The sequence below is a fragment of the Eretmochelys imbricata genome, chromosome 19 (genome assembly GCF_965152235.1).
Source record: "Eretmochelys imbricata isolate rEreImb1 chromosome 19, rEreImb1.hap1, whole genome shotgun sequence".
Classification (NCBI taxonomy): domain Eukaryota; kingdom Metazoa; phylum Chordata; order Testudines; family Cheloniidae; genus Eretmochelys; species Eretmochelys imbricata.
Window position 1 is genome coordinate 2,633,236 of NC_135590.1, and position 27,512 is coordinate 2,660,747.

The 27,512-nt window shown below is 43.2% G+C and overlaps 2 protein-coding genes across 3 annotated transcripts; both read left to right on the forward strand.

The window, feature by feature from the left end:
• Positions 1 to 128: 128 nt before the first annotated feature.
• Positions 129 to 7,939, forward strand: LOC144277297 (cornifelin homolog B-like). Its single transcript, XM_077838012.1, has 5 exons — positions 129 to 156; positions 1,641 to 1,774; positions 2,109 to 2,245; positions 5,868 to 5,965; positions 7,899 to 7,939. The coding sequence occupies exons 2-4, from the start codon at positions 1,663 to 1,665 to the stop codon at positions 5,961 to 5,963; spliced, it is 345 nt and encodes a 114-aa protein (XP_077694138.1). The 5' UTR covers positions 129 to 156; positions 1,641 to 1,662; the 3' UTR covers positions 5,964 to 5,965; positions 7,899 to 7,939.
• A 108-nt stretch (positions 7,940 to 8,047) lies between these two features.
• On the forward strand, positions 8,048 to 26,902 carry OSCP1 (organic solute carrier partner 1). Of its 2 annotated transcripts, none has more exons than XM_077838011.1 (10): positions 8,048 to 8,286; positions 19,478 to 19,617; positions 20,341 to 20,508; positions 20,966 to 21,046; positions 21,752 to 21,855; positions 22,298 to 22,426; positions 23,110 to 23,179; positions 23,973 to 24,112; positions 24,894 to 24,957; positions 25,700 to 26,902. In XM_077838011.1, the coding sequence occupies exons 1-10, from the start codon at positions 8,175 to 8,177 to the stop codon at positions 25,814 to 25,816; spliced, it is 1,125 nt and encodes a 374-aa protein (XP_077694137.1). In that variant the 5' UTR covers positions 8,048 to 8,174; the 3' UTR covers positions 25,817 to 26,902. The 2 variants fall into 2 exon arrangements, with proteins under 2 accessions (XP_077694137.1, XP_077694136.1); XM_077838010.1 differs by having other exon boundaries at positions 8,060 to 8,286; positions 19,478 to 19,632.
• Positions 26,903 to 27,512: the final 610 nt, after the last annotated feature.

A 27,512-nucleotide genomic window follows, 5' to 3' on the forward strand; every position in this document is an offset into this window, starting at 1 on the left:
AACCAATGATTATCCATAGAAATGCCAGATAAAGGAAACGAGGGGCAGTTTCAGGAAGTTAGCTGACTTGTGAATTAAGACAAAGCCCCTGTACTGTACACTTTGAATACATTTACCCTTTCGGTTCTCTAGCAAGTGAGAAGACAAAGGTTTGAGGTAAGTAGATTTTTTTTCATTTCAAAATGTACATAAATTGCATGTTAAATTACTCTTAGTTATTAATCAGGGGTTAGCCGTGTTAGTCTGTATCCACAAAAACAACAAGGAGTCTGGTGGCACCTTAAAAACTAAGACTTAAAAAGTCTTTAAGGTGCCACCAGACTCCTTGTTGTTTCTTAATTATTAAACCATTTCTAGTGCATATTAGCCAAGTACAATGTGTGCATATTAATTTGTCATGCATCCAGAACTTTTAAAGCTGCTCTTTGAGAAGCATTCTAGACCTTCAGAATGCTATGTTTACTTAGGGAAAATAGATATATTCACAATATCAGCAGTCTGATTGAAAAGTCTTCTGATTGATATGCCAGAGAGCTAGCTGAAAATTTTTCATTTCTATATCAGTGGTTCTCAAACTTTTGCACTGGTGACCCCTGTCACATAGCAAGCCTCTGAGTGCGACCCCCCCCCCTTACAAATTAAAAACACTTTTTAATATATTTAACACCATTATAAATACTGGAGGCAAAGTCGGGCTTGGGGTAGAGGCTGACAGTTTGCAGCCTCCCTCCGCCCCATAATAACCTCGTGACCCCCTGAGGGGTTCCAACCCCCTGTTTGAGAACCCCTGTTCTATATTTTAATATAGAGGGATTTTAAAAAAAAAAATCCCACTTTAGTAATTGGGAAACAGTCTCTCTCTCTTTATATATATATATATAGAGAGAGAGAGAGAGAGAGAGACTTGGACTTTTTTTGTATTTTCAAATATTGAATTACATTTCTAACAAACAATTCTGTTTAGTAACTGATGTGTGGTAAATGAACACCTGTAGATAACTGACTGCAACTGTAAACTCATGATTAAGGATAAGATTATGTCACAGAAGTCATGGATTCCATGACTTTCTGAGACTTCCATGACATTGTCCACTTCAGCCCTGAGGCGTTGGGGCTGCAGGCGGTCCACAGCTCCCAGACACCAGCCCCAGAGCCCTGAGCCACCGTGGGGGGGCCTCGGCGCACTCAAGCACCGCAGCAGCAGTGGGTCCTGGACTCCCCCCACCCCACAGCAGGACTTGGGCTCTCATTCCTGCTCCTGCCCCTGGGGATTCAGTCATCTTCCCCCCACCCCGGTCAAACCCTCTCCATTATTTTTAGTAAAAGTCATGGACAGGTTACGGGCTTCTGTGAACTTTTGTTTAGTGCCTGCAACCTGTCTGTGACTTTTACTAAAAATAATCATGACGATATCTTAACCCTACTTGTGATTAATCTTGTGTGCTAACTTCAGACAACACAGATTGGATAAGGTCACGCACCCTTTGTCTCCATTTCCCCATATGTCAAATGGAGATTATACTGACTTACTTCACATGAGAAGCGGAGGGCTAATATTGCTCTTTTTATAAGTGCTTAGGCTTACTGGTTCTTTAAGGGGCAAATATGATCTCTAGCTGCACCTTGGGCTTTGTTTGCAGAGGCTGCATTGAGCACTAGACAATGTCCCAGACCGTGATCATCCAGCAACCTGGCTCCGTGGGGTCTGCTGTCATGTCCCCAACGGGTGACTGGAGCACCGGGAGGTACGAATGTTGTGCAGACTGTGCAACATGTAAGTACAGGACTTGCTGCAGTTGAGATGCATTTTTGAGGCAAGCCAGATGATCTCTGAGTCAGGTAACAGGTCTGCCGACTACTGAGGTTCTTTTTGAAGTGCATCAAGCACTGGGTGAGCATTTCTGTGAAGATATTAAACATAGGAAAATGGAGAGGGCTGAGACCTGACTACGTGTTAAGGAAGTTGAACAAAAGGGGAAGGGGTAGGTGTGCAGGGAGGGAGGAGGAATATAGTTCCTTTCCTAATGGTTCACTACCCCACATTGGCAAAACTGACTGATGAATGACTGACGTCCTGTACGCTGTTTGTGTATACTCTTGTTTTGAAGGCTGTTTAGGTACGTTTTGCCCAGCACTTCTGGCATGTTATGTGGCAAACAAGTATGGAGAGAACTGCTGCCTTGGCATCGCTTTTGGAGGCATGACGGCGCTGCGAACTCACATGCGTCTCTCTTACGGCATCCAGGTAGCCTTGCTTTTGGGAAAATTTCCCTTCTTGTTTCTGTCTTTTGAGCAATGTTTAAATTAGGTCAGGCTATCCGAGCAGCAGGATTCTATTTAGATTGTGAAATGGACATAAATGGATCGAGAAAGCACCAGCAGCACTGAATGGGGAACGGATGGAGGGTAATCTTTGCTGTGGAGATGTCTAACATTGTCTGAAAATAAGAACATATCTGCTGTATTGGGTGAAAGTTAAAGTTCTGCACCCTAGTCTGCTGGCGGGCAATGCCTGATGTTTCAGAGGAGGCCAACACCGCTATCCCCACCCCATTACACAATTCAACAATTGTACAGTGTGGTACATGGGAAGGAGAGATTGCCTCCTGATCGCTGTGATGATTACCTTGCACCCTGACTTTTGAGATTTTTATTACCCTTTTTTTACCATGGATAACTTCAAACGTTATTGCTTGCAACACAATCCAGCTACGGTATTTGACTCTGCCTTCCTGTGGGCAGTGATTTCCATGGCCCACCACATACTTTGTGATATATAGTTCCTTTCATTTGTTCTAAAATTATCCACCCCTTGATTAACTGACTCCCCACCCCTTAGCTTGTTTTCCAAGATAAATAGCCAAATTCTCAATCCATAGCACGGAAATGCTTCCTATGTTAAGGACCTATCTGACCACACTGGCTGACTCAACCCTCACCGGAAACTCCTTTGTGTCTAATGGTTCGACCAGATGAGAGAATCAGAAGTGTTAGACATGGATAAATCCTGTTAGTCCATCTGCTTGGTGGAGATTAAGGTTTCAGTTTGTAGAACAGAATTGATTATGAAACAACACACTTCATCTAGCTTTGGACCAGCGGCTTAATCATTTTAACTCCTTTGCTAGGACCTTTTGATAGAGAGTGATGTTAAAATCCCTGACTTTTGAACAGAGCTTAAGATCTTCTGTTAATTCCTTACCTACCACACTTGCAAAACCTGCACAAATGAGTTTGTTCTGTTCTGCAACAGCACAAATAACTGATCCTCTGTGGAGAGGGATATGCAGGTCTCTCTTTTTTTTCAATGCTACAGTTTCTCTTTTTGTCCAGCAAATCGTTACATTACAAAACACTTGGTTACTTTGCTGAGGAAGTGGGGAGATGTACTGTGGCTGCAAACAGCCTCTCCCTGAATAGGAGGCTGCAGTTAGAACTATTGGGCCTCAGCTCTGGTATTCAGCCCACGCATACTGCTTCCCCTTTGCTTTGTGTCAGACAACAAATACCAGGGCTGTCAAGCAATTAAAAAAATGGATTGCAATTAATCATGCTGTTAAACAACAATAGAATATCACTTATTTCAATATTTTTGGACATTTTCTACATTTTCAAATATATTGATTTCAATTACAACACAGAATACAAAGTGTACAGGGCTCACTTTATTTTTGAGTACAAGTCTTTGCACTGTAAAAAACAAAAGAAATAGTATTTTTTCAGTTCCCCCAGTGTAAGTACTGTAGTGCAATCTCTTTATCATGAAAGTTTGAACTTACAAATATAGAATTATATACAAAAAACCCTGCATTCAAAAGTAAAACAATGTAAAACTTTAGAGCCGAAAAGTCCACGCAGTCCTACTTCTTGTTCAGCCAATCGCTCAGACAAATAAGTTTATTTACATTTGCAGTAGATAATGCTGCCCGCTTCTTGTTTACAATGTCACCTGAAAGTGAGAACAGACATTTGCATGCCACTGTTGTAGCTAGTGTTGCAAGATATTTATGTGCCAGATGCACTAAAGGTTCACATGTCCCTTCATGCTTCAACCACCATTCCAGGGGACATGCGTCCATGCTGATGATGGGTTCTGCTTGATAACCATCCAAAGCAGTGTAGACCGACACATGTTCATTTTCATCATCGTGAGTCAGATGCCACCAGCACAAGGTTGATTTTCTTTTTTGTGGTTTGGGTTCTGTAGTTTCCGCATCAGAGTGTCACTCTTTTAAGACTTCTGAAAGCATGCTCCACACCTCGTCCTTTTCAGATTTTGGAAAGCACTTCTGATTCTTAAATCTTGGATCGAGTGCTGTAACTATCTTTAGAAATTTCACATTGGTATCTTCTTTGCATTTGTCAAATTTGTAGTGAAAGTGTTCTTAAAATGAACAACATGTGCTGGGTCATCATCCGAGACTGCTATAACATGAAATATATGGCAGAACGTGGGTAAAACAGAGCAGGAGACATACAATTCTCCCCCAAGGAGTTCAGTCACAAATTTAATTAACACATTATTTTTTTAACACGTGTCATCAGCATGGAAGCATGTCCTCTGGAATGGTGGTTGAAGCATGAAGGGACATATGAATTTTAGCGCATCTGGCACATAAATATCTTGTGACACTTGCTACAACAGTGCCATGCGAATGCCTGTTCTCACTTTCAAGGGACATTGTAATTAAGAAGTGGGCAGCATTATCTCCTGTAAATGTAAACAAACTTATTTCTCCTAGCGATTGGCTGAACAAGAAGTAGGACTGAGTGGACTTGTAGGCTCTAAAGTTTTACATTGTTTTTGTTTCTGAGTGCAGTTATGTAACAAAAACCCCTACATTTGTAAATTGCACTTTCATGATAAAAAGATTGCACTACAGTACTTGTATGAGGTGAATTGAAAAATACTATTTCTTTTGTTTATCATTTTTACAGTGCAAATATTTGTAATAATAATATAAAGTGAGCACTGTACAATTTGTATTCTGTGTTGTAACTGAAATAGATATGTTTGAAAATGTAGAAAAACATCCAAAATATTTAATAAATTTCAGTTGGTATTCTATTGTTTAACAGTGTGATGAATCAAGATTTAATTTTTTTTGAGTTAATCGCGTTAGTTAACTGCGATTAATCAACAGCTCTAACAAATACACATGGGGCACCTCAGAAAATAATACACTACCATCCATGCCCTTAAAATAACAGTACCTAGAATCCATCTCTGTAGCAAAATATACGGTAGTGAGGACTGCCCCTGTTCTTTCATCAGTTGTGGCCTCACTGAGGAAGCCACTGATAGGGAGGGATGGTTAGTGGTATCTTTAATTAAACAAATTTTAAATAAGTCTGTTAAGTAACTGGGTGAGAACTGGCCTTTGGAGCCTCTCACCTCTAAATCACTGAATGAAAATTGTCAAGGTGGGTAATGATCAAAAGTCATTAATGTCTGACAGCGCTTTGCCCTAGATATGAAGTGAGTTTTAGTGGTCTCAATCCAGTTCCTATTGGCCATCAGCCTCCTGACAAACTGCTCAAGTGGCTTGTAGTTGAAAAAAGCATGTCCAGTCCAGTTGGGGCAAGTCTATACCTGGTACAATAATTAGGTTATGTCGGTAGGTATTTTTAAACAAAATCTGAAGCAAACCTAGTATTTTGAGGAATGGAAATGTACTATTCAGACAAGGCATTGCCAAGAGGAAATAGCTGCTTATATTAAAACAAAATTCCTACCTACAGCACACAACAGGTGTCCCCAAGCCATATAAAAGCACAAATCTGTGACCATTTCAAATAAACAGCACAGAATATTGGATTTAGGATATGGTTGATAATAGCCCTCCCATTTTATCTGGTGTACACAGGGAACCATCTGCAGGGACGTACTGGCGATGTGCTTTTGTGGCCCTTGTGAGGTATGCAGAATGGCTCGTGAAATGAACATCCGCTCTCCACACTAAAGGTAAAGAGCACTGCGAAGTGGGCACTCGGTGGGTGAAATCCCAGACACGCCATTGTCCTTCTTCACGAGGGAAGAGGCATCAACTTTTGCATGACTGCCCAAAAGATCTCACTCTGTGGGCTAAGGCCCAGACCCCTCCATGCAGTTCCGGTGGTTGGGATGCAGTATTTCCGTTAGAGGATGTGGCTGCAGGGTGAGAGGATAAAACTAGCATGTGTGTGTTGCTGGCTGATAAACGTTGAGTGGCTGACTGGGGCTGTAATGTTCGGGGGGGGTGAGCTCTGTGGGAGGATCTGCAGTAGCTGAGATGGATTGGGGGGGGGGGTTCGGAGGGGCCGAGGAGTGGGCAGTATTTGAGGGGACGGGGGAAGGGGAGGGTATATGGGTGGGGGGATTGGGGTGCATGGGGCAGAAGGGTGTGTGACGGGGGTTCAGGGGGGAGGGTAACTGGGAGAGGGGTTACAGTGTGGGGAAGGGGCAGAGGTGTGGGGAGGGGGCACAGGGGTATGTGAGGGATCTTGGTGTCATTGGGGATAGTTCTCTGAAAACTATCTGCAGCGGCAGTCAAAAAAGCAAACAGACTGTTGGGAATCATTAAGAAAGGCATAGATAATAAGAGAAAATATCATATTGCCTCTATATAAATCCATGGTATGGCCACATCTTGAATACTGTGTGCAGATGTAGTTGCCCCATCTCAAAAAATATCTATTGGAATTGGAAAAGATTCAGAAAAGGGCAACAAAAATTATTAGGGGTATGGAACAGCTTCCATAGGAGGAGAGATTAATAAGACTGGGACTTTTCCGCTTGGAAAAGAGATGACTAAGGGGGGATATAATCGAGGTCTATAAAATCATGACTGGTGTGGAGAAAGTAAATAAGGAAGTGTTATTTACTCCTTTTCATAACACAAGAACTAGGGGTCACCAAATGAAATGAATAGGCAGTAGGTTTAAAACAAACAAAAGGAAGTATTTTTTCACCCAACGCACAGTCAACCTGGAGATCTCCTTGCCAGAGGATGTTGTGAAGGCCAAGACTATAACAGGGTTCCAAAAAGAACTAGATAAATTCATGGAGGATAGGTCCATCAATGGCTATTCGCCAGGATGGGCAGGGATGGTGTCCCAAGCCTCTCTTTGCCAGAAGCTGGGAATGGGCGATAGGGGATGGATCACTTATGAGGGAGAAGGGAAAGGGATGGGGTAGTGAAGGGTACAGAGGGGGGGCAGAGGGGTATGTGAGGGGGAAGGGAAAGGGGGTTGCAATGTGGGGAGGGGCAGAGGGGTATGGGAGGGGGAAGTGGGATGGGGTTTGGGGAGGGGGGCAGAGGGGTATGGGAGGTAGGGGAGGAGTGGGGTGGCAGAGGGGCGGGGCATGGGGAGGGGAGCTGAGGGGCATGGGAGGGGAAGGGGATGTGGGATGGGGTTTGGGGAGGGGGCAGAGGGGTATGGGAGGGGGCGGGGTGTGGGGAGGGGGGCAGAGGGGCACGGGGGGAGGGGCAGAGGGGGATGTGGGATGGGGCTTGGGGAGGGGGGGCAGATGGGCATGGGAGGGGGAAGGGGATGTGGGATGGGGTTTGGGGAGGGGGCAGAGGGGTATGGGGGGAGGGGGCGTGGTGTGGGGAGGGGGGCAGAGGGGTAGGTGAGGTGGGGGAGGGGGGCAGAGGGGCGGGGTTTGGGGAGGGGGGGCATGGGAGGGGGAAGGTGATGTGGGATGGGGTTTGGGGAGGGGGCAGAGGGGTATGGGGGGAGGGGGCGTGGTGTGGGGAGGGGGGCAGAGGGGTAGGTGAGGTGGGGGAGGGGGGCAGAGGGGCGGGGTTTGGGGAGGGGGGGGGCATGGGAGGGGGACGGGGATGTGGGATGGGGCTTGGGGAGGGGGCCAGAGGCGCTGCCCCCCCCGCTAACTCGGGCCTTTGTTTTTGTTGCAGGCCCGGCCCGAGCGGCGGACCCGGCGGGGGCGGGGCGCGGGGGGGGGGGGGCAATAAAGCTGTTACCGACCGAGCCGTCTCCCTGCGCCGCGTGTCGGGGGGAGCCCCGGGGATTCCTGTCGGCCAAATCACCCCCCTTCCCCTTTAAGAGGCCGACTCCGTCAATAAGCCGCCCCCTGATTGGTTGCCGCCCCCTCCTCGGTGCCCTGGCAACGGCGTCCGCGTTTCCGGGAGCCCGGAGCGAGCGGCCCCTCAGGCGCTGCCCGGCCCCGCGCCATGTCGGCCCGCTCGCTGCCGCTGCTCTTCCTCAACCTGGGCGGGGAGATGCTCTACATCCTGGACCAGCGGCTGCGGGCCCAGAGCATCCCCGGGGAGAAGGCCCGCAAAGGTGAGAGCCCGGCCCGGGGGGGCCGCCCCCCGACACAGCATCCCGGGGGGGGCCGCCCCCGCCCCTCCCCAGAGCATCCCCGGGGAGAAGGCCCGCAAAGGTGAGAGACCGGCCCGGGGGGGCCGCCCCCCGACACAGCATCCCCGGGGGGGGCGCCCTTCCCTACAGCCCCCCTCCCGCCCCTCCCCAGAGCATCCCCGGGGGGGCCGCCCCCCGACACAGCATTCCCGGGGGGGGCCGCCCCGCGCTCCGCCCCTCCCCAGAACATCCCCCGAGGAGCCGCCCCCCCAGACAGAGCATCCCCGGGGGCATCCCCCCCGCCCCTCCCCAGAGTATCCTCCCAGACACAGCACCCCGCGGGGCCGACCCCCTACCCCTCCCCAGAGCATCCCCCCCCGGGGGGCCGCCCCCCGACACAGCATCCCCGGGGCGGCGCCCTTCGCTACAGCCCCCCCCCCCCCCGCCCCTTCCCAGAGCATCCCCAGGGAGCAGGCCTGCAAAGGTGACAGCCTTGTGCTAGGGGACAGCCCCCAACCGCCCCCCCCAGCATCCCTAAGAAGGGCCCCAAAAGTGAGACCTGGGGCAAGACTGCCCTGGTGCTACTCTGCCCACTCACCTGCCATGTATTGGCTTTAGAGCCCCTCCAGTATTGCAGGCTGGTGGAGAAGTTCCTGTGTATCATAGCCTAGGCTGACACTGGGAGCGGGGCGTAGGGAATGGAGCATGTGGGAAGGTCAGGGCTTTTTAGAGGAGGCAACTTCACCACCACCCCTTTCCCTGCACCTCTGAAATGGACCCAACTTGAGTTCCATCCCTGTGGCAGGCTTCAAAATCCTCTCCCCATGGGGCCAGTAGGAAGCTTTCCTGGAGCAGCTCAGACCCTTATGCAGAAATTAGATACTTGTTTGGGTTTTTTTAAGGCCCCACTTCTTGCCCCAGTGGTTTGAAAGGGGAGTCTTGTGTCTGTGACTCAAACTTATAGTTGCTGTTTAAAGTCCTGTAGACAGCAAACAATCATGTCAATTTCACAGTGGTGCTTAGGAATCTTTGAGCCACAGAGGCAGGGCTGGCACTGTTCCCCAATGAAGGGGATATGAACACCAGAGGCTGCGGGTAGGGTGGAGCAGCAAGCCCACAAATCAAGTGCCCCTGCAGGGCCGTGAAACAACACTTTCCCTTCCAGAAGCCGGGAGGGCTGGTGCTTCAAATGTATCAAATATCTACTATGCACAGAATAGAAAAATAGGACAGAGTTTGAAGACCGCACCTGGGTGCTCAGATGCCATGTTGATAAGTGCAATATAAACACCTAGGGAGAATCTGAGCACCTGGGAATAGGGGAGGTGCATTTCTCACCTGTATTATCCCTCCTGCACCTGGGTGACTGTAGCTCTCCCTCTCCTTGCCTTTTGGTTGGCCTCTGGCTAGTAGCTCAGATGCTAGGACTAAGTTCCAGAGCCCTAATGGGGAGGCATCACATCTCCAGATGCTGGTGGTGGATATCTGCCTAAAGACTCAGTTTCCTTTACATGTCTGTCATTTCTAGAGTTATGTTCATATTTACACCGCTACGCAATTTAGCTTCATCCCTAAAGAGAGTCAACAAATAATTCACACGCTCTTTTGGATCCTGTATCTTTGGCTTTCTGTTCAAGAGGCTTTGTACACTGCCCTCTAAATAGCTGAGACTCCATGAGCAAATTTTGTGCTAAACTGATTTTAAAATGGCTTGTTGCAAGTACATATTGAGCCAAGCTGTTTTTTTCTGGAACCATGTTTAAAATTTGTCTTTAATGGAGTTTTAGACACAGCACTGCTGGATACTTAGACTCATAGATGTAAATGGTTATGTTACATTTTGAACAGAAAAATTCTGGCTAATGTAAGTGTGTGTGTCGGGGGGAGGATATTGTTGAATGTGGATCAAAGCTACACTCCAGCTGTCTATACTCCGTTTCCATTCTGTACGGCACAGTCATGCTCTATCCCCCTACCTAATATATAGGTTTCTTCCGACTGTTACATCTTTTATGGAAACCTTGAAATCAACAGTTCCAGTCTGAAACCAAGGTTTGTGATTAGATCCCCTTAATTTAGGGGCAGATGTGAACACCTCGTAGCTGCCTGGGTGGAAGCCTGTGTATGGGAAATGTATGTTCCACTAGAATAGGAGTTCCACTAGAATATTATAATGTAAAACGATATGACGTCGTGCAGAGGAGAAAATGTGCCCAGGTGGAAGACTTTACTGGGTGTGCAGAGGACACATTCTTTGCTGCTTTGGGGACAGGAATGACTCCTTCCCACTGATCCAGGAACAGACTGGAGGGCAGCATCTACATCTCTGCTCTTGGTCACTGTGAAGTAGAGGAGAGGAGGGTGGGAATTAAAAAAGAAAACTGAGGAAATCCCAGAAGACCAAGAAGCAAATAGAGAGAACACCGGTCATGGATGTACAGAATAAGGTGAAATATTATCCTTCTCCTACTAATTCCATCTATCAAGAAGCGACTTTGCTGCAGCACAAAAATGACCTCAAAGATGCTCATTCATGGTAGTGTCCTGTTTTTAGCAATTTCACTCTGAAATATGATCAATCACTCTCCTGCTCCAAAGTGATCTACCGTTTAGTAGTAAATTAGTCTCATGCAGTCGTGTTTGTTGGGTGATAATTTCCCTGTATTTCATTTATACAGGAGAGTTATTAATATACTTACTATGGTATCAGAAGGATCCTGCAAAGACAACATAGTCATAACAAGCATTTCCTAATCAGGCCATTATAGTCTTAGATTAATAGATTCCAAAGCCAAAAGGGACCATTGTGATCATCTAGTCTGACCTGTATAACACAGGCCATAGAACTTCCTGAGAATAATCCTTAGAGCAGATCTTTCAGAAAAGTATCCAATCTTTATTTTAAAATTGTCTGTCGGTGATGGAAAATCTACCATGACCCTTGATAAATTGTTCCAATGGTTAATTACTCTCACCATAATAAATTTATGCTATCTTACACTAGGTATCTCTCTGGTAATGACTGCATGAAGCTGTTATCATTAGGGCTCCATGTTTGGCACGGAGGTCGCGGAAGTCATTGATTCTGTGACTTTACGTGACTTCTGTGGCAGCCAGTGGGACTGACCCCAGAACTGCCCAAGCAGCTGGATCCAGGGCCAGCTGTTCAGGTGGCCCTGGGGACAGCCCCACTGGCCGCTGCTGGAGCGGCTCGGCAGCCAGCCACTTGGACAGCCCCGCAACCAGCTGCACCAGCCACTGCTGGAGTGGCCCCGGAGCCAGCTGCACTGGATGCTGCTCTGGCAGCCCCAGGCAGCTGGCACCAGGGACCGCCTGAGCAGCGGTCTCCCAGGCGGCCAGGGTAGCCGCTGCTTGGCAGCCCCTGGCAGCTAGTGCCACTGGCCCTCCCCCCCCACCTCCCCAGCAGCGGGGCCCCCAGACACCTCCCTTAGCAGCAGCAGCCCCAGTTCCCCCTCAGCAGCGCCCTCCACCTCCACCCCCCAAGATTTAGTCAGGGGTATTTATAGTATAAGTTATGAACAGGTCATGGGCCGTGATTCTTTATTTCTAGCCCGTGACTTGTCCATGACTTTTACTAAAAATACCCGTGACTAAATCGTAGCCTTAGTTATCATACTTATCTACATCTCCAGAAAAATCATCACTTCTTTACATACTAGAGATTGCTACACTTATTTCAGTAAAGAGCTGGAATGGGTGGAGGCTTACAATAGAAGAAAGTAAAAACTAAGATTGTGCATTTGGTTATCATGGAAACTCAAATACACTTGAATATCTCTGTATTTGTATTTCGGAGCTTAATGCCTCGGGGATCCATTTATGGAACCAAAATAACTCAAGATTTGGTCTTCTCAACAATATTTTCATTATCCTGGTTCTGAAATATCGCAATAACAGCAGCTGAGGTGTTATTTTTGGAGAAACAAAAACACACAATTTTAAAAATAAGAGAAACATAAATATATGACTACTGGACTTTGTGCCTACCCTAGTAACATGTTTTTGGACCCTGTATTTATCAAGTTGTAGCATCATTATTAAATGTACCTCCCCCTTCGATTTCATACTTACTGCACAAAAGCTCCAACCTTAAATCAGTAGCATTATGCAACTCTCATTGTAACATTTTCTGAATTAAACAAATTAAGGTTAAAAATAAACCACTTTCTTCTCCCAACCATGATTTTATATGGGGCAGGGAAGGAGAGCCCAAGAACTTTAAAATTTCATAACAATAAGAAATAAGGGAAAAGGTTCATTATGCTTTTCCATCTGTCCTCCCAACCTGAAAAAACTGCTTAACAGTAGCAGAGGATAGATTACAGGAAGCTATTTTTAACAATTCATATTATAATGGCTAAAGTAATGACAGGGCTATCTTATTGCACCATCGCTGTGTACTGTTCAGGTGGCTGGAGGTACAAAACTTAGGCTTGGCCTACACTACCAACTTATGTCAGTATAACTACATCACTGTGGGATGTGGAAAATCCACCCTCCTGAGAGACGTAGTTATACCAGTCTAACCCCCAGTATAGACAGTACTATGTCGACAGGAGGGCTTTTCCCACTGACATATCTACCACCTCTGGGGGAGGCGGAGCACCTGTGCTATCAGGAGAAGCTCTCCTGTTGGCGTAAGTAATGTTTTCACTAGAGCTACAGTAGCTGCACGGGTGCAGCTGCAGTGGGGTAAGTGTAAACAAGCCAGTAAACATAATGACCCATGAGGTGTGAATTAGTGAACAAGTTCTGACACATCTCGATGAGAACATAGGACCTGCACTGCTGTAGCTGCATTTTGCACTCTGGAAGATTCAGGCTTTATTTCGGTTGAGATGTGGTTACAGCTATGTTGTGATATCATTGGTTAGAACTGCGGACTCTCTAGTGTTCACTTGTGAGTAATAAATCTAGTTGTATTGAAAAGAACAAGACACATTAGCTCTTCCCTTTCCCAGCTTGATGTCAAAAGTGCTGAGCATTTGCTTGGGATAAAATTCTGGCCTCAGTGAAGTCAGTGGGATTTTTGCCAATGACCTCAAAAGGGCCAGGATTTCACCATTGGTGTTTGGTTTTTAATGTGAGTGAAAGGTAAAAATGGCAGGCAGCCTTTTCTTGTTAAGCATTGAATGCTGACATGAAAAATAAAGTCCATTAACTAGATTTTTCCAATTTCTTTCTTTTAATCTCCTTGCAAGTATTGTTCTTACTACTTGAACCACTGTTTTTGTTTTGTATGCTTCGTGTAGATGAATGGACAGATGTGGACAGGAAACGAGGTACTGTAACCTTTTAGCTGCATGCAGTAGATCAACACAACCGTTTGCACATACGCACACCGAACCCATATGCACATATACACTCCGAACCCTGTTGCCACAGTGTTGTAGTTGTAGCAGTTGTCAAGAACACAAAACAGGTGATTCTTCAACCAAGACTTTCTGTTTAAAAAATACATTAATAATTTTAGATCTAAACACATGTAAATCAAAGACCCTTTAACAATAAATATCTTTCAATCATGCAGCCCTTAAAAATAGCTTCTCTGAAAATTAATTATAATCAGAGCAATGCATGTTAATAGATGGTATCTTCACCAGAGAACTTTCTAGCCAAATCTGAATGTCTTAGTTGATTAACCTTATAGAAATACAAGCATATGACTGCATGAGTTCTGTGAGCATTGTTCATGTGTAAAATGCAGGCAGTAATCATGTATGCTGCATAGCAGTATTTCTGTAAGGATATTCCCAATTCCCTAATTCTCTACCTTCCCTGATCTCCAGTTTCCAGGGCCCAACACCTCTTTAAACAGCTTCCTTTTAATAGTTATGATTCAGTTTTCAGAATAAAGCCTTCAGCATTCTCTGTACATTTAGCTAAGGTTCTTTTCACTATGATATATAAGTAGGGCTGTCAAGCGATTAAAAAAATTAATTGTGATTAATCGCACAATTAAAAACATTAATCGTGATTAATCATGCTGTTAAACAACAATAGAATACCATTTATTTTAAATATTTTTGCATGTTTACTACATTTTCAAATATATTAATTTCAGTTACAACACAGAACACAAAGTGTACAATGCTCACTTTATATTTATTTTTATTACAAGTATTTCCTCTGTAAAAAACAAAAAAAATTGTGTTTTTCAGTTCACCTCATACAGGTACTGCAATGCAATCTCTTTATCATGAAAGTTGAACTTACAAATATAGAATTATGTACAAAAAAAAAGAAAACTGTTTTATTTTTGAATGCAATGTAAAACTTTAGCGCCTACAAGTCCACTCAGTCCTACTTCTTGGTCAGCCAATCACTCAAACAAACGAGGTTGGTTACAATTTGCAGGAGATAATGCTGCCTACTTCTTGTTTACAATGTCACCTGAAAGTGAGAACAGGCATTCACATGGTACTGTTGTAGCTGGCATTGCAAGATATTTACATGCCAGATGCGCTAAAGATTCATATGTCCCTTCATGTTTCAACCACCGATCCAGAGGAAATGCTTCCATGCTGATAACGATCCAAAGCAGTGCGGACTGACCCATGTTCATTTTCATCATCTGAATCAGATGCTGCCAGCAGAAGGTTGATTTTCCTTTTTGGTGGTTTGGGTTCTGTAGTTTCTGCATCAGAGTGTTGTTCTTTTAAGACTTCTGAAAGCATACTCCACACCTTATCCCTTTCAGATTTTGGACGGCACTTCAGATTCTTAAACCTTGGGTCAAGTGCTATAGCTATTTTTAGAAATCTCACATCAGTACCTTCTTTGCGTTTTGTCAAATCTGCTGTGAAAATGTTCTTAAAATGAACAGGTGCTGGATCATCATCTGAGACTGCTATAACATGAAATATATGCAGAATGCGAGTAAAACAGAGCAGAAGACCTACAATTCTCCCCCCAAGAAGTACAGTCACCAATTTAATTGACGCATTATTTTTTTAACAAGCATCATCAGCATCACCTCTGAAATGGTGGCTGAAGCATGAAGGGGCATACGAATGTTTAGCCTATCTGGCATGTAAATACCTTGCAACGCCGGCTACAAAAGTGCCATGTGAAAGAACGTCTGTTCTCACTTTCAGGTAACATTGTAAATAAGAAGCAGGCAGCAGTATCTCCCGTCAATGTAAACAAACGTGTTTGTCCTAGCAATTGGCAGAATAAGAAGTAGGACTGAGTGGACTTGTAGGCTCTAAAGTTTTACACTGTTTTGTTTTTGAGTTCAGTTATTTAACCAAAAAAATCTGCATTTGTAAATTACACTTTCACGATAAAGAGATTGCATTTCAGTACTTCTATGAGGTGAATTGAAAAATACTATTTCTTTTATCATTTTTACAGTGCATATATTTGTAATAAATAATAACATCAGGTGAGCACTGTGCACTTTGTATTCTGTGTTGTAATTGAAATCAATATTGAAAATATAGAAAAACATCCAAAAATATTTAATAAATTTCAATTGGTATTCTATTGTTATAAGTGCGATTAACTGTGCTTAATTTTTTTAATCGCAATTATTTTTTTGAGTTAATCGCGTGAGTTAACTGCGATTTATTGACAGCCCTATATCAAGTGGTATTGACATGTGAATATGCTGGAGTTTGCTTCCGTTCTTCTCTGTGGCTCCACAATGTGTTTTGTGCAGTTACATGTTCTTGCAGCATTTAAAATGTACTAGCATATCAAAAGGCTCTGTCGGGCTCTAATGTAACACATTCAAAAGTGGGATGCGGAGGATAAAACCACCTGATTTTCATATTGATTTGGTCCAAGGCACAAATGTGGATTCCACATAGATCAATCAGTAAAGCTTTAATACTTTCATTGTGCAAGGATTATACAGTAAAAACATGCCGTATCCATTGCTGGATGCTACTATTAAAAGGAAGGATCCCCGAGGAGTCAACAGTCCAAAATCACAAGGTTCTGTTGTTGATGATATCATGATGATTCAGGCATCATCCATCCTCATCTACTTCATTGACTTCAGTTATTTATCATTAATATAAAATTGTTCACGTTTACACAATGAGTAGCTAAAGGAGCTGTGCAACTGTGTAAAATGTAACCAGTGACTGGTGTCTGAAGCAGTAATTAGTAGTTGGCGGACTGTAATGTGAACATGTATGTGTCTGTTGTTCATGGCTGGAGTCAGTTATAACGTTGGTTGTCAGCAGTTGTGTACCTGGATTTTGTTTTAAATGGAAACTTGTAGCAGGTAAAAATGTGTAACTGTTTTGGTTTTGGATTATTCCTTTGGTTGATTTGAATGTAATCTGGGAAGCATGAGCTTTATCAAGAAAGAAAGTTGTCTGCTTCCTGTCATGCTGGTGAGCCATCTGTTGTCAAACTGCATTAGAAACTGAGATGTGTGGAAAGAAAAGGAGGACTTGTGGACTTAGAGACTAACAAATTTATTTGAGCGTAAGCATAAGCTTTCGTGAGCTACAGCTCACTTCATGTGACATGATTATGGAAAAACCTCTGTGAATCCTCCATCTTCTCTCTCATCCATTGCATTCTCTCCTTGTGGGAATGTCTCCTGTCTGCACTTGGATCCCTTTCCCTGGTCCTGCTTGCTGAGCTCCCTCTGTGCTTAGTTGCCTTTTTGCTGCATTGCTTAGAGTGACGCGCCTCTGTTTTTTTTTTATTTTCCTAAACTCAAATGGCTAACGTTCTCCTTGGGAGAGCCTACACTCTGGGATCCCTTTGGTTGATCCAAAGCTATTGTCTTTAGTTCCTATAAAGAAATTAATACCACATTTCACTATCAGAAGTGTGTTATCAAGGTGTGTTTTTTTGAATGATACTGGGGTTGACTGTGCCCTTTTTATTTGTTTATTTATTTGAATATTTGTTGCTTTCACAGCTCTATTTTAAGAAATGTGAATGGTTTTAATTGCAGGAATTAATTTATGTAAGGACTGATGTGTGTGGTTAATACAAGTCGTCCCATTTCATTCCATTCCATTGTGAAACACTTATAGAGAGACTTTGAGTATCGCTGCAGCTCTAAATAGGATTGTTCTGCTACTTGTTTGGATGGCATTGGTAACAGGTGAAGGAGAAGACCTTAATGGATCTTGGTGGGCACAAAAAGTGTGCAGTGTGTGCAAACAGCTATAAAATATTCATGTTCGTATTGCCATGGGGCAGAAGGAGTGATTTTTTTCATGTCTGCCCAGCTGCAAAATAAAGTAGGTAATGATTGATACTTATTGACATTGCATTAGATTTTTCTTCATTACTAAAGGGATGTTGGATTCAGATTCATTGTACTGCTGTGAAGCAAACTTTTCTGGCTAGGACTGACAAATAAAATGTTTTATGGACAGTACATTCCAAAGGTGGGCAGTGGGGGGAAGAAAAACCTTTTAATCGTAGTTGCTTTTATTTGGGTCACTGCTTCTTAGAAGCTGAGAATAGATTGGGATCCCCTATGAAATGTCTTAAGATGCCCACAAGGGGAAATGCTATTTTGCATCTTTGTAAATATTACCTCCAAGCAAGCATAGAGGGAATTGCATCAGTAGTGACTTGCGCTCCAGCACCCTGAATTATCTGTTTCCAGCTTCTCAGCACCTGAATGGTACCTAGCAGCTGCCCTGGATATCTAACTAAGTTTCCAGTATTATTTAGTGCCAGAGAAGGTGAAAATTGCTGCGACATAGCTCCCGCTGCTGTGCAGTAGACCCACTCACCACCCCCACTCCCACAATAGTGAGCGTGCATGGCTAACTCTACCAGTAAGAAATAATGTCAGTATTTATATAACTAATCATGACCACCAAGTATCTCTTTGTTCTCTGACTTCTGTCCGAAGGTTTCTGTAATCCGCTTTGAATTTGCTAGCATCACTATCTTTGGTAGTGGTCATCTGCTTGGAAGAGGCTTAATCCTTGCTCTGTAGTCTTGGTATGGACTGCAATATTCGCTTTCATTCAGCATTTCCATAGTGGGACGTGAGTGTGTGTGATACAGAGTTTAGGGCCAAATTCAGTGCTGAAGACAGTGGAGTTACACCTCCTCGCATCACTGCTAAATTTGTCCCTGGTGGCCTTTGTCCCTTTCAGAAAAGCAGTGTACAGTGTACTCTAGATGTGTACGCTAGCAGTGTACTCTGATGGCTAGATCAGAGCACTGCGAGGCAGGACGCCATGGTTCTGTTCTTTGCTCTGTCACTGCATCTCTTGAGTAAGTCACTTAACAGCTCTGTGCCTCAATATACATATATAAAAAGGTACTATTCACCTCAGCAGGTTGCTGTGAAGCTTATTAAATGTTTTGAGGTGCTTTGAGATTCTCATATGAAAATCACAGTGGAAGAGCTCAGTATTATCTTCCAGTGGTGCCAGTGTTTGAAATGCTTTCCTTACCACCAAAAATCCAAATCTGTGCAACACAAAAACTTCAGACAAGGAACCTTGAATAATTTGATAGACTTCTGTTAAAAAGAGGAAAAAAATTGATTTCTTACATTTCTAAAGGGAGAAAAAGATTCAGTTGACCATAATTTATTTTAAGATGGTAATGTGTAAGTCCAATCTAATTTAGAACCACAAAGCTTTCCCTGTGGAGCAGAATTACAGCTAAATAGGCATTAGATGCAGTATCAGCCTATTCACTGAACCAGACATTTCTAATTTAAATAAAAAAATAATAAAAGTGATAGACATGACTTTAAAAACAATGCACTAAAAAGAGTCTTATTCCCATCAGAAAAAAAGTGTTTGTTGCCTATGGCTATGTCTACATTACAGACTTCTGCCAGCCCAGCTCTGTCATTCGCAGGGGTGAAGAAGTGTGATCCCTGACCTACAGAGCTGTGCCAACAGAAGCTCCTAGTGTAGATCCATTTATACTGGCAGAACTGCACTTTTACCAGTATAATTTGTTTCTCTCATGGGAGATGGTTTTTGTTTAGCTGCGTCCACACTTGAAGTGTTTGCTGGTATAGAATACCAGTATTTTTTTCTGTTGTGGCTCTGTGTGTGGTTTGCATAGGTAACAATTCATATGAATCCTCGCACACCCGACTGTCTGTGTCCTCCATGTGGAACAAAATAGACCATTAGCTATTTCTGAAATCTGTCAGTATAGAAAATCAACAAGATGGGTTCTTTTGTCTTTACAGTTATGAATGATATCATCACAACCATGTTCAACAAAAAGTTTATGGAGGAGCTGTTTAAACCACAGGAACTCTATTCCAAGAAGGCCCTGAGAACAGTGTATGACCGGCTGGCTCATGCTTCAATCATGAGGCTGAATCAGGCAAGCATGGATAAGGTAAAAAGATTGTCTTCCCCTCATAGATTATTCTAGATATTAGAAGCCATTTGTTGCTTTCTTCAATGCTGCTTCTCACTGGGTGTTGATTGCAGTAGAATTTTTTTATATCATTCTCAGTTTATCAAGCATTTTGTGACAGAAATACTCCATGCAAAAGTTCCTCCTCTTTGCTTTCTTTCTAAACCCAGGAAAGGTGTTAGAAAATACACCTTAGTATCAGACACATTAAGATAACTCAAAACAACAACAAATTCAAAACTCTATGTTTCTGCTTTGATAGTGTGAAAGTGTTTGATTTGGGGTATTCATTAGGTGTGTCTTAATTTTAAGTGTGTGTATGCTTATTACTGTTTGGGCATCCCCAAATTCATACCCTCAATTTTGTATGTGCAAATACCTGAATGTGTGCCTGCAAAGAGTATTTCTACATGCAAATAATTGTGGCTGTAACTAAGGAGGTTGAGGGAAGCCCCTGTGAACACTTTACCCTATGGGTTTAGATACTAAAAATTAAATTCTGCATGTAGTAAGTATGTATAAAACCTACCAAAGGAATAAAAGATCATAGCTCTTACCATACAGGTATTGGGATGAGTTTTCAAAATCACTTTCCAGATTAAACTTGACTTGACGGTAGGATTTGCACCAGATGATGACTGACCTAGGCTTTTTGATCTAACCAGATTTCCCTGTATTATTTTACAGCTCTACGATCTTATGACTATGGCTTTCAAATACCAAGTTCTGCTCTGTCCTCGACCCAAAGACATACTGTTAGTCACTTTCAATCATCTGGATGCTATCAAGGATTTTATACGAGACTCCCCTAACATTCTTAACCAAGTGGACGAAACATTTCGGCAGCTAATCGATGTAAGAGCCCAGTTATTGGATGAACTATAGACCTCCCAGCTGTTTGTTTTTTCACTCTTTTTCCAATGTGGATCTTTTCTTTCAACCTTAGGGAACAACTGAAATCACTCTGCTCCCCTCTGAACCTGAAGGAAGGCTCTGAAGTGTTTTAAAAACACTGCTTGAAACTGAACAGTTTAGAATTCCAGTGTTGTTTTCATATTGGCTCACTTTAAGCTCTTTATTTATTTAAGGCCCAATCCAATTCCCATGAAAGTGTAAGTCTTTCCATTGACTTCAGTAGGAATTGAATTTGGAATTGGTTTGTTAACAATTACAGCTTACCACACTGCCCCTTTTTGATTTTTATTTGCAACACAATTTTGACATTTTTGTGGCCACATTTGACTAGATGGGACAGGTCATTCACAAAACAGCTTAGAAACATTACAGTTATAATTTCTTTTCTGTTCTCTAGATGTACAGTTGTCTCTCTGCTGGTGAATTTCAGCTGATCAGGCAAACACTCCTAATTTTCTTTCAGGACATGCACATCAGGGTAAGTGTCCCATTTCATTAGCCCATAAGAAAAACAGTGAGTTTGATTTTGTGGCAATAAAATGTACGTATTTTGTTATAATTACATTATTTTGAAACAGGTGTGTTTTTGCTGCTCGGGCTTGTAACTTGCATTGATGTGCTTGATCTCTCTGTAACTGAAAAAACTGAGCACAATATAAATAACAAGTGTGCCCAAGAGCTTTTACTAAATGAACGTCCCCTTCACTAGAATGGTATGAAAAGCAACGACTGTCCATACTCAGCTGCAGTTCTTTAAATACTAATATACAGACTGTTTTCTGGACTTGCGTTTTTCATTATTGGGAGATTTCACAAACCCAGAGGTACCTGTTTATGTACAAACTCGACTGACAAACATTGTTCTTTTTAATTAAAGGCTTGACTAAGAAACCATGAAAAACTGGGGATTGACAGCAAGGATTCGACATTCCTAAATAAAATAAAGGGTTATGTTTTATTCATTTGAGTATGATCAGTTAAAGTTAGACTAATACTTCCAGTCTGTGGGCGATCACTAGAATATGACTACTGTGGGCCCAATCCCACAGTCCTTTCAAATATCAGCCTTCCTTTGATTTTTCGCAAGAATTACCATGCAGGAAGGCTGCAGGATCAGGATCCAAATGGTTTACATTAGGAGTCCTTTGACTGGTATTTTTGTGGGTGGGGTGTTTCTTTGCAGGTCTCCATCTTTCTAAAGGATAAAGTACAAAACTCGAATGGTCGCTTTGTGCTGCCAATATCAGGTCCTGTTCCATGGGGAACAGAAGTTCCAGGACTCATCAGGTGATTTCTAGACCATTATTTATTATGTATGCAGCTCCCCCAGTGTGCATGGCTGCCCACAAAGGAGCAGTTGGTACCAACTGTAAAGAGAATACTTGTCCAGTGGGAAGTGCACCAAAACGATCATTCATTTTGCATAGATCACTGAACATCTGTTGGGTATTACTTATATAGCTCAGGATTTGGAACAATCTGGCAATGAAAGGCTTAGTATTTAATCTGTAATCTCCTGTTCCAGCCCTTATGTTCCAGCCCCTTATTTATTCTTTTAAAATTACACCACTGCCTGTTATCAATTTAGTAATTTTTTATAATAGTATCAAACATTTGACAGAAGAGAGCTTGATTCCCCATCCTCCAGTATGAAGAGCAAAGCAAGTCAGCACTAAAGAGCATCACTAAATATCTTGAGATAACAATGATTTATTTTTATTCCTTTAAGGATGTTTAATTGCAACGGAGATGAAGTTAAAAGGGTTGAATTCACCAATGGTGGAAATTATATCAGTCCACAAAGGGAAGGTTCATTTGATCTTTATGGAGACAGAGTGCTTAAACTGGGGACAAATATGTAAGTAAACTGTCCTACATAGAAACTACATATAAAATTCTTAATAAAACCTGCTGAAGGTCAGCCTTGAAGATAAATGGCTCTTGATTTGTTGAGGAAAATATGTCTTCAGTCTTTGTATCTCATTAGCTTGTTGATGCCACTTCTGCTGCTCTTTATCAACTTGACACCTTTAGTTTAGTGATGTCTTCCTGGGAGGAGAATGACACAACTAGCAGTAGCTATATATGGATGTATATAAATAGCCCCAGAAAAGAAACAGCAAAATCTTAACTCCTGTCCACAGCAGAGCTGAGGAATGGCTGGATCTGGTTTAGTACTACACCTTCCGTGAGCTGCATGTAATGATCACTTAGGTTGCATTCAGGGAATACGTTTGATAACATAGATTTCTTTTGAGTAATTTTGCCATTCAGGAAAGAAGAGTTAGGAGTACTTTTTGCCCATTTGTACTTTTCTTCACTCAAGCACTTTAGCACAGTCCGTATGTCAAAAAACTGAATTAGAACTGCTCATCCCAATTATTCACTGTCCCCAGAAAAGAATGTATGGATATAATGTTATCATCCAGAAACTGTATTTTGAGCCTATGCAGGCAGAGAAGTCTCTTTGGCTCCTACCCTGTGTACAGGAACTGACTGTTTTTTCCCTACATGCAGTAACTTTTTTATTTTTCCCTCTAGGTACAGTGTTAGTCGGCCAGTAGAGACGCATATGTCAGGAGCATCCAAGAGTTTGGCATCCCACGCAAAGGTCGGATGTCCTTCTATCCCCGTCATGCTTCACTAAGTTCTTGACCGCAGTGACATTCTGTGGCAAAAAGTATTTTGGTCTAATTACGCATTATGTAAAAAAGTATGTTCTTTTATCAGTTTTGGATTTGCCACTGTTTTTAGTTTCATTCAATCTTCCCTTGCTCTTTTATGAGACATGAAGAACAGAAGCTCCCAATCTTCCTTTTCTAGACCATTCAGTATTTTATATACTTTTATCATGACCCCTCCTATTCATCTTCCTTTCTCAGATAAACAATCCCAGCCTCTTAAGGCTCTGTGTATAGGAGAGTTTTTCCAGGCCTCTATGTTGTTCGCCCTCTCTGAACTCCTTCCAATTTTATACTGTCCTTGTTGCCATGGGGTGACCAGAGCATATTAGAGGAAGCTACCAGTGGTTTATATCATGGTTTAATAATTTTTTTCTGTATTGTTCTCTGTCCTGATCTTTATGCATGCTAAAATCGTTGTTTTTGTTGTTGTTTTCCCTAACCAGTTGTTTGACCTATTGAAACAATTGGAAGTTGGTTTTACAGACTTTTCAGCTGTTCGGTTTAGCCAGGCAATTATTTTGTCCTGTATGTGTAACCTCAGTTTGAGTCCATATGCGCTAAACATCAGTCAGCCACCATATTGCTTCTATAATATAAAATATTTAATAATAATATCACACTGAAAAATGTTGTCCTTTACAATACCAGGAACCAGCAAAACGAGTATAGTCCTTCTTTTTCTGTTTGTCCATCCAATGAATCCATTATTGTTTTCTGCAGGAGAATGCAGCCCCTAACCCTCTTGCTAAAGAAGAACTGAACTTTTTGGCTAGACTAATGGGAGGCCTGGAGATCAAGAAACCCAATGGCAGTGAGCCGGGATTCCGATTAAACCTATTCACAACAGACGAGGAGGAAAAGTATGCTTAATTCCAACGCAATTTTGTGTGTGTGGTTTTGGTATTGGGGAGAGGCACAGCATTGACAGTCCTGGAGACTGAAGCCCTTTCTCCAAAGTGAAGGTACAGCACAGGGCAAGCTTTCTATTATGGCTCAATCCTGACCTAGATGGATCCTCTCCAGGGACAAGAGAGGAGTTCAGTCTCTCTGGTGTGTTCACACCTTGGCCACTGTTGAAATTACCAACCAGAAATCCAGTTAGCACAGGTGGGGGTTTTTTGTAACGTGGAGTCTTCTCCACTATAAAGTGACTGAGGCCTCTAATTCTCCATTGGATGGTAATGACTTTTGATCGATAGTGACCTGATAGATTTGAACTTGTAGCTGAAGCGAAATACTCTCTATCCCATTTCCAATCTCCCTCCAGCTCCTTTTAAGCAAATAAACATTTCACAAGATAAGAGCTTTATTATAGCCTTAATGACAATTCAGCGAATTCCGTCTCTCAGCTCTAATCATCCTAGTCTCTTTGATAAAGGATCTATTTTCTGGCTGCGGGGGGGGGGAAGAGGAAGGCTGCCATTCCACTGTCTGATTAGTTAAAGTTAAAGCTAGCTGTATGCGTTTTGTACTAGAGAAATACTAGCATCTCTCCATAGTTAGCAAAAGAATCATGGATGTTCAGGGGTTGCTATATGAAGAAGGATGCTCAGTAAATTAATAACCAACCCGATATTTCCCCTTCACTCCCTTATCTGTCATACATGAGATTAAGTAAACTTTTTTTATGCTTTCAATCAGATATGCAGCATTGACCAGGCCTGAAGAGTTATCTTACAAAGTTATCAACATACAAGCAACCCAGGCATGTATAGTGTATTTCAGATCGTTGATCTTTGTGATCTCTTTGTTTCTGAGAAAATAATTGATAAATTTTAAAAATATTAATGTATTTTGACAAAACCCTGTTAAGATCACAAATCAGTAATGGAAATTATGTGCAGACTTAGCAATTACAAAGTAATAGAATTTGAAATATAGCAAATATCTGCAACTGTATCTCCTTTACTCATCTGCCAAAGCACAAAGTTTTAAAAATATATAGCCTAGAGAAGGCAGACCCTATGGACCATTTGCCTGCTCCTGTTGCCCTATACCTGCAGATCCTCACATGCTTAACTTTAAGCAGGTGGTTAAGTATGTCACCTGAGTTTTGTATTCTGATTCCAGTCCTGTGGTCTGCACAGGCCAGAACTGCAAGGGCAGGCTCCATCATTAGCTATTTTAAGGGAAAAGCAATGGCCAGTGTTATCATTAACCAATGGGGGGAAGAGGGGGCTACACACTTGTTTTTATTTGTAGTGTTTACAAAACTGGTGGTTCATCAGGGGTTTAGTTAAGTTCTCTGTAACTGAAAAGAATATTTTCTTAAACATACTTTTTATGTTAAAATACATAAAATTCAGAATGCTGAGGGATTTTCTAAGGTTATGATGACAGTTCTAAATTAGGTCAAATTTTGGACCTAAACTCTTGAGGTGAACTCTCTGACAATAATTGTGAAATTAAGAATTTAGATGTTGGGGTTTTTTTTTCCTTTTCAACAGGACCAACAGCAAAATGAGGAGCTGGCTCGAATCATGGGAGAGTTTGAGGTGACGGATCAGCCCAGTCAGAGCACAAGCAAGGGAGATGATTTACTGGCTATGATGGATGAATTATGATACTCTGCTTCCCAGAGGCACAGGCAGAACAAGAAGCTGTTTATTTAGTCACTTACAATTTGACATAGACAGAAACCTGCTGCTAGTCTCCTACCACATGGAGCTATTACAAATCCTGTCTGTTTGTGTCATGACTGAATGCACAGGCCAGCCTCTGAGCCCCGAATCAGTCTGGGTGGCATTAATACACATGCTACCAAAACCACTCTAATTTTAAATGTGACCTTTCAATATTTGCCTCCTTCATTTTCTGTGAAAGCTCTAGATTGTTCCATGCCTCAGACTTAGAATCTTGAGTATTTCAAGGAAAGGGAAAGTGGGCATTCATGTTCTGCCCTGAACCTTAGCTGGGGGAAGTCTGGATACGTTAGACAGCATTTATAATGGGAAATGTGAAGCTTGGTGTAATATATACTAGCTTGTGTGTGGTTCTTAAGCACTCATGGAAGGAACAGTCCCTTCTCTTTGCCAGTTGAGCCAGAGATTTTGTGTGCTTCAATTCATGGAGCTAGCCGTCTGTCCACCACTAAACAGTAGCAATCTCTTTTTTGCTGCACTCATAAACATGAGAGGCCTCGAAATGACCGACTATCAAAGAAAGTGTCGTCTTTGGGTTTCTATGTACCTGATGTATATTTGTTCACTTTTCAGTAAGGGACGGTAACATTCGTCACTATTTGTTTCTACCCCATCACAAAACAGCGGACTCCAGTTCTTCAGAAATATTTTCCCGAGTGCATAGGTTTTTCTGCCTTAGCGTAAACCTGTTGGCACTGAGCAATGTAAACTTCAGCCCCTAAAGGCTGTCTACCCCTTTTCTTATTGCCCCGTAGTGATATTCCTCTTTATAGATGTAGCAATTGGAAAGTAACTTTCAGCTGGATTACTTTTGTGGTCTGTTGTTTGCAAGAAATAAGGAACCTTCTCTTGGCTACAAATTAACTTGTCGATATGAATAAGTGGATTTAGTTCCAGTAAAATGTCAATAGTAGATTTACGGTAATAAATCAGGAGCTGATCCTAAATCATACATGCTAGTGAGGGCAGGGGCATTTTCTTTTTATCATTAAAGTAAAACAAGCCTAATATGTGGATGAGTATAAGAGGGAGTTCAGGGTAGGGGAGACGGGGGGTGGTTCCATGGCCCAAGGGTGGAGATGGGGGGGTCTATGGCCCAGGGGGGTAGGGGAGATGGGGGGGTTCTATGGGCCGGGGGGGGGGAGAGATGGGGGCGGATGGGGGGTTCTATGGCCTGGGGGCAGAGATGGGGGGATTCTATGGCCCGGGGAGTGGGGAGATGGAGGGGTTCCATGGCCCAGGGGGGGTAGGTGAGATGGGGGTTTCTGTGGCCCAGGGGGGATGGGAGGTGGTTCCATGGCCCAGGGGCGGAGATGGGGGGGTTCTATGACCCAGGGTGGGTGGGGAGATAGGGGGCTTCTATGCCCTGGGGGGGGTGGGGAGATGGGGGTTTCTATGGCCCAGGGGAGATGGGGGGTGGTTCCATGCCCCAGGGGGGGTGGGGAGATGGGGGGTTCTATGCCCCGGGGGGGGGTGGGGAGATGGGGGTTTTTATGGCCCAGGGGAGATGGGGGTGGGTTCCATGGCCCAGGGAGGGGTGGGGAGACGAGGGGGGGTTCTATGGCCCGGGGGCGGAGATGGGGGGGGTTTCTGGCCCAGGGGGGGTGGGGAGATGGGA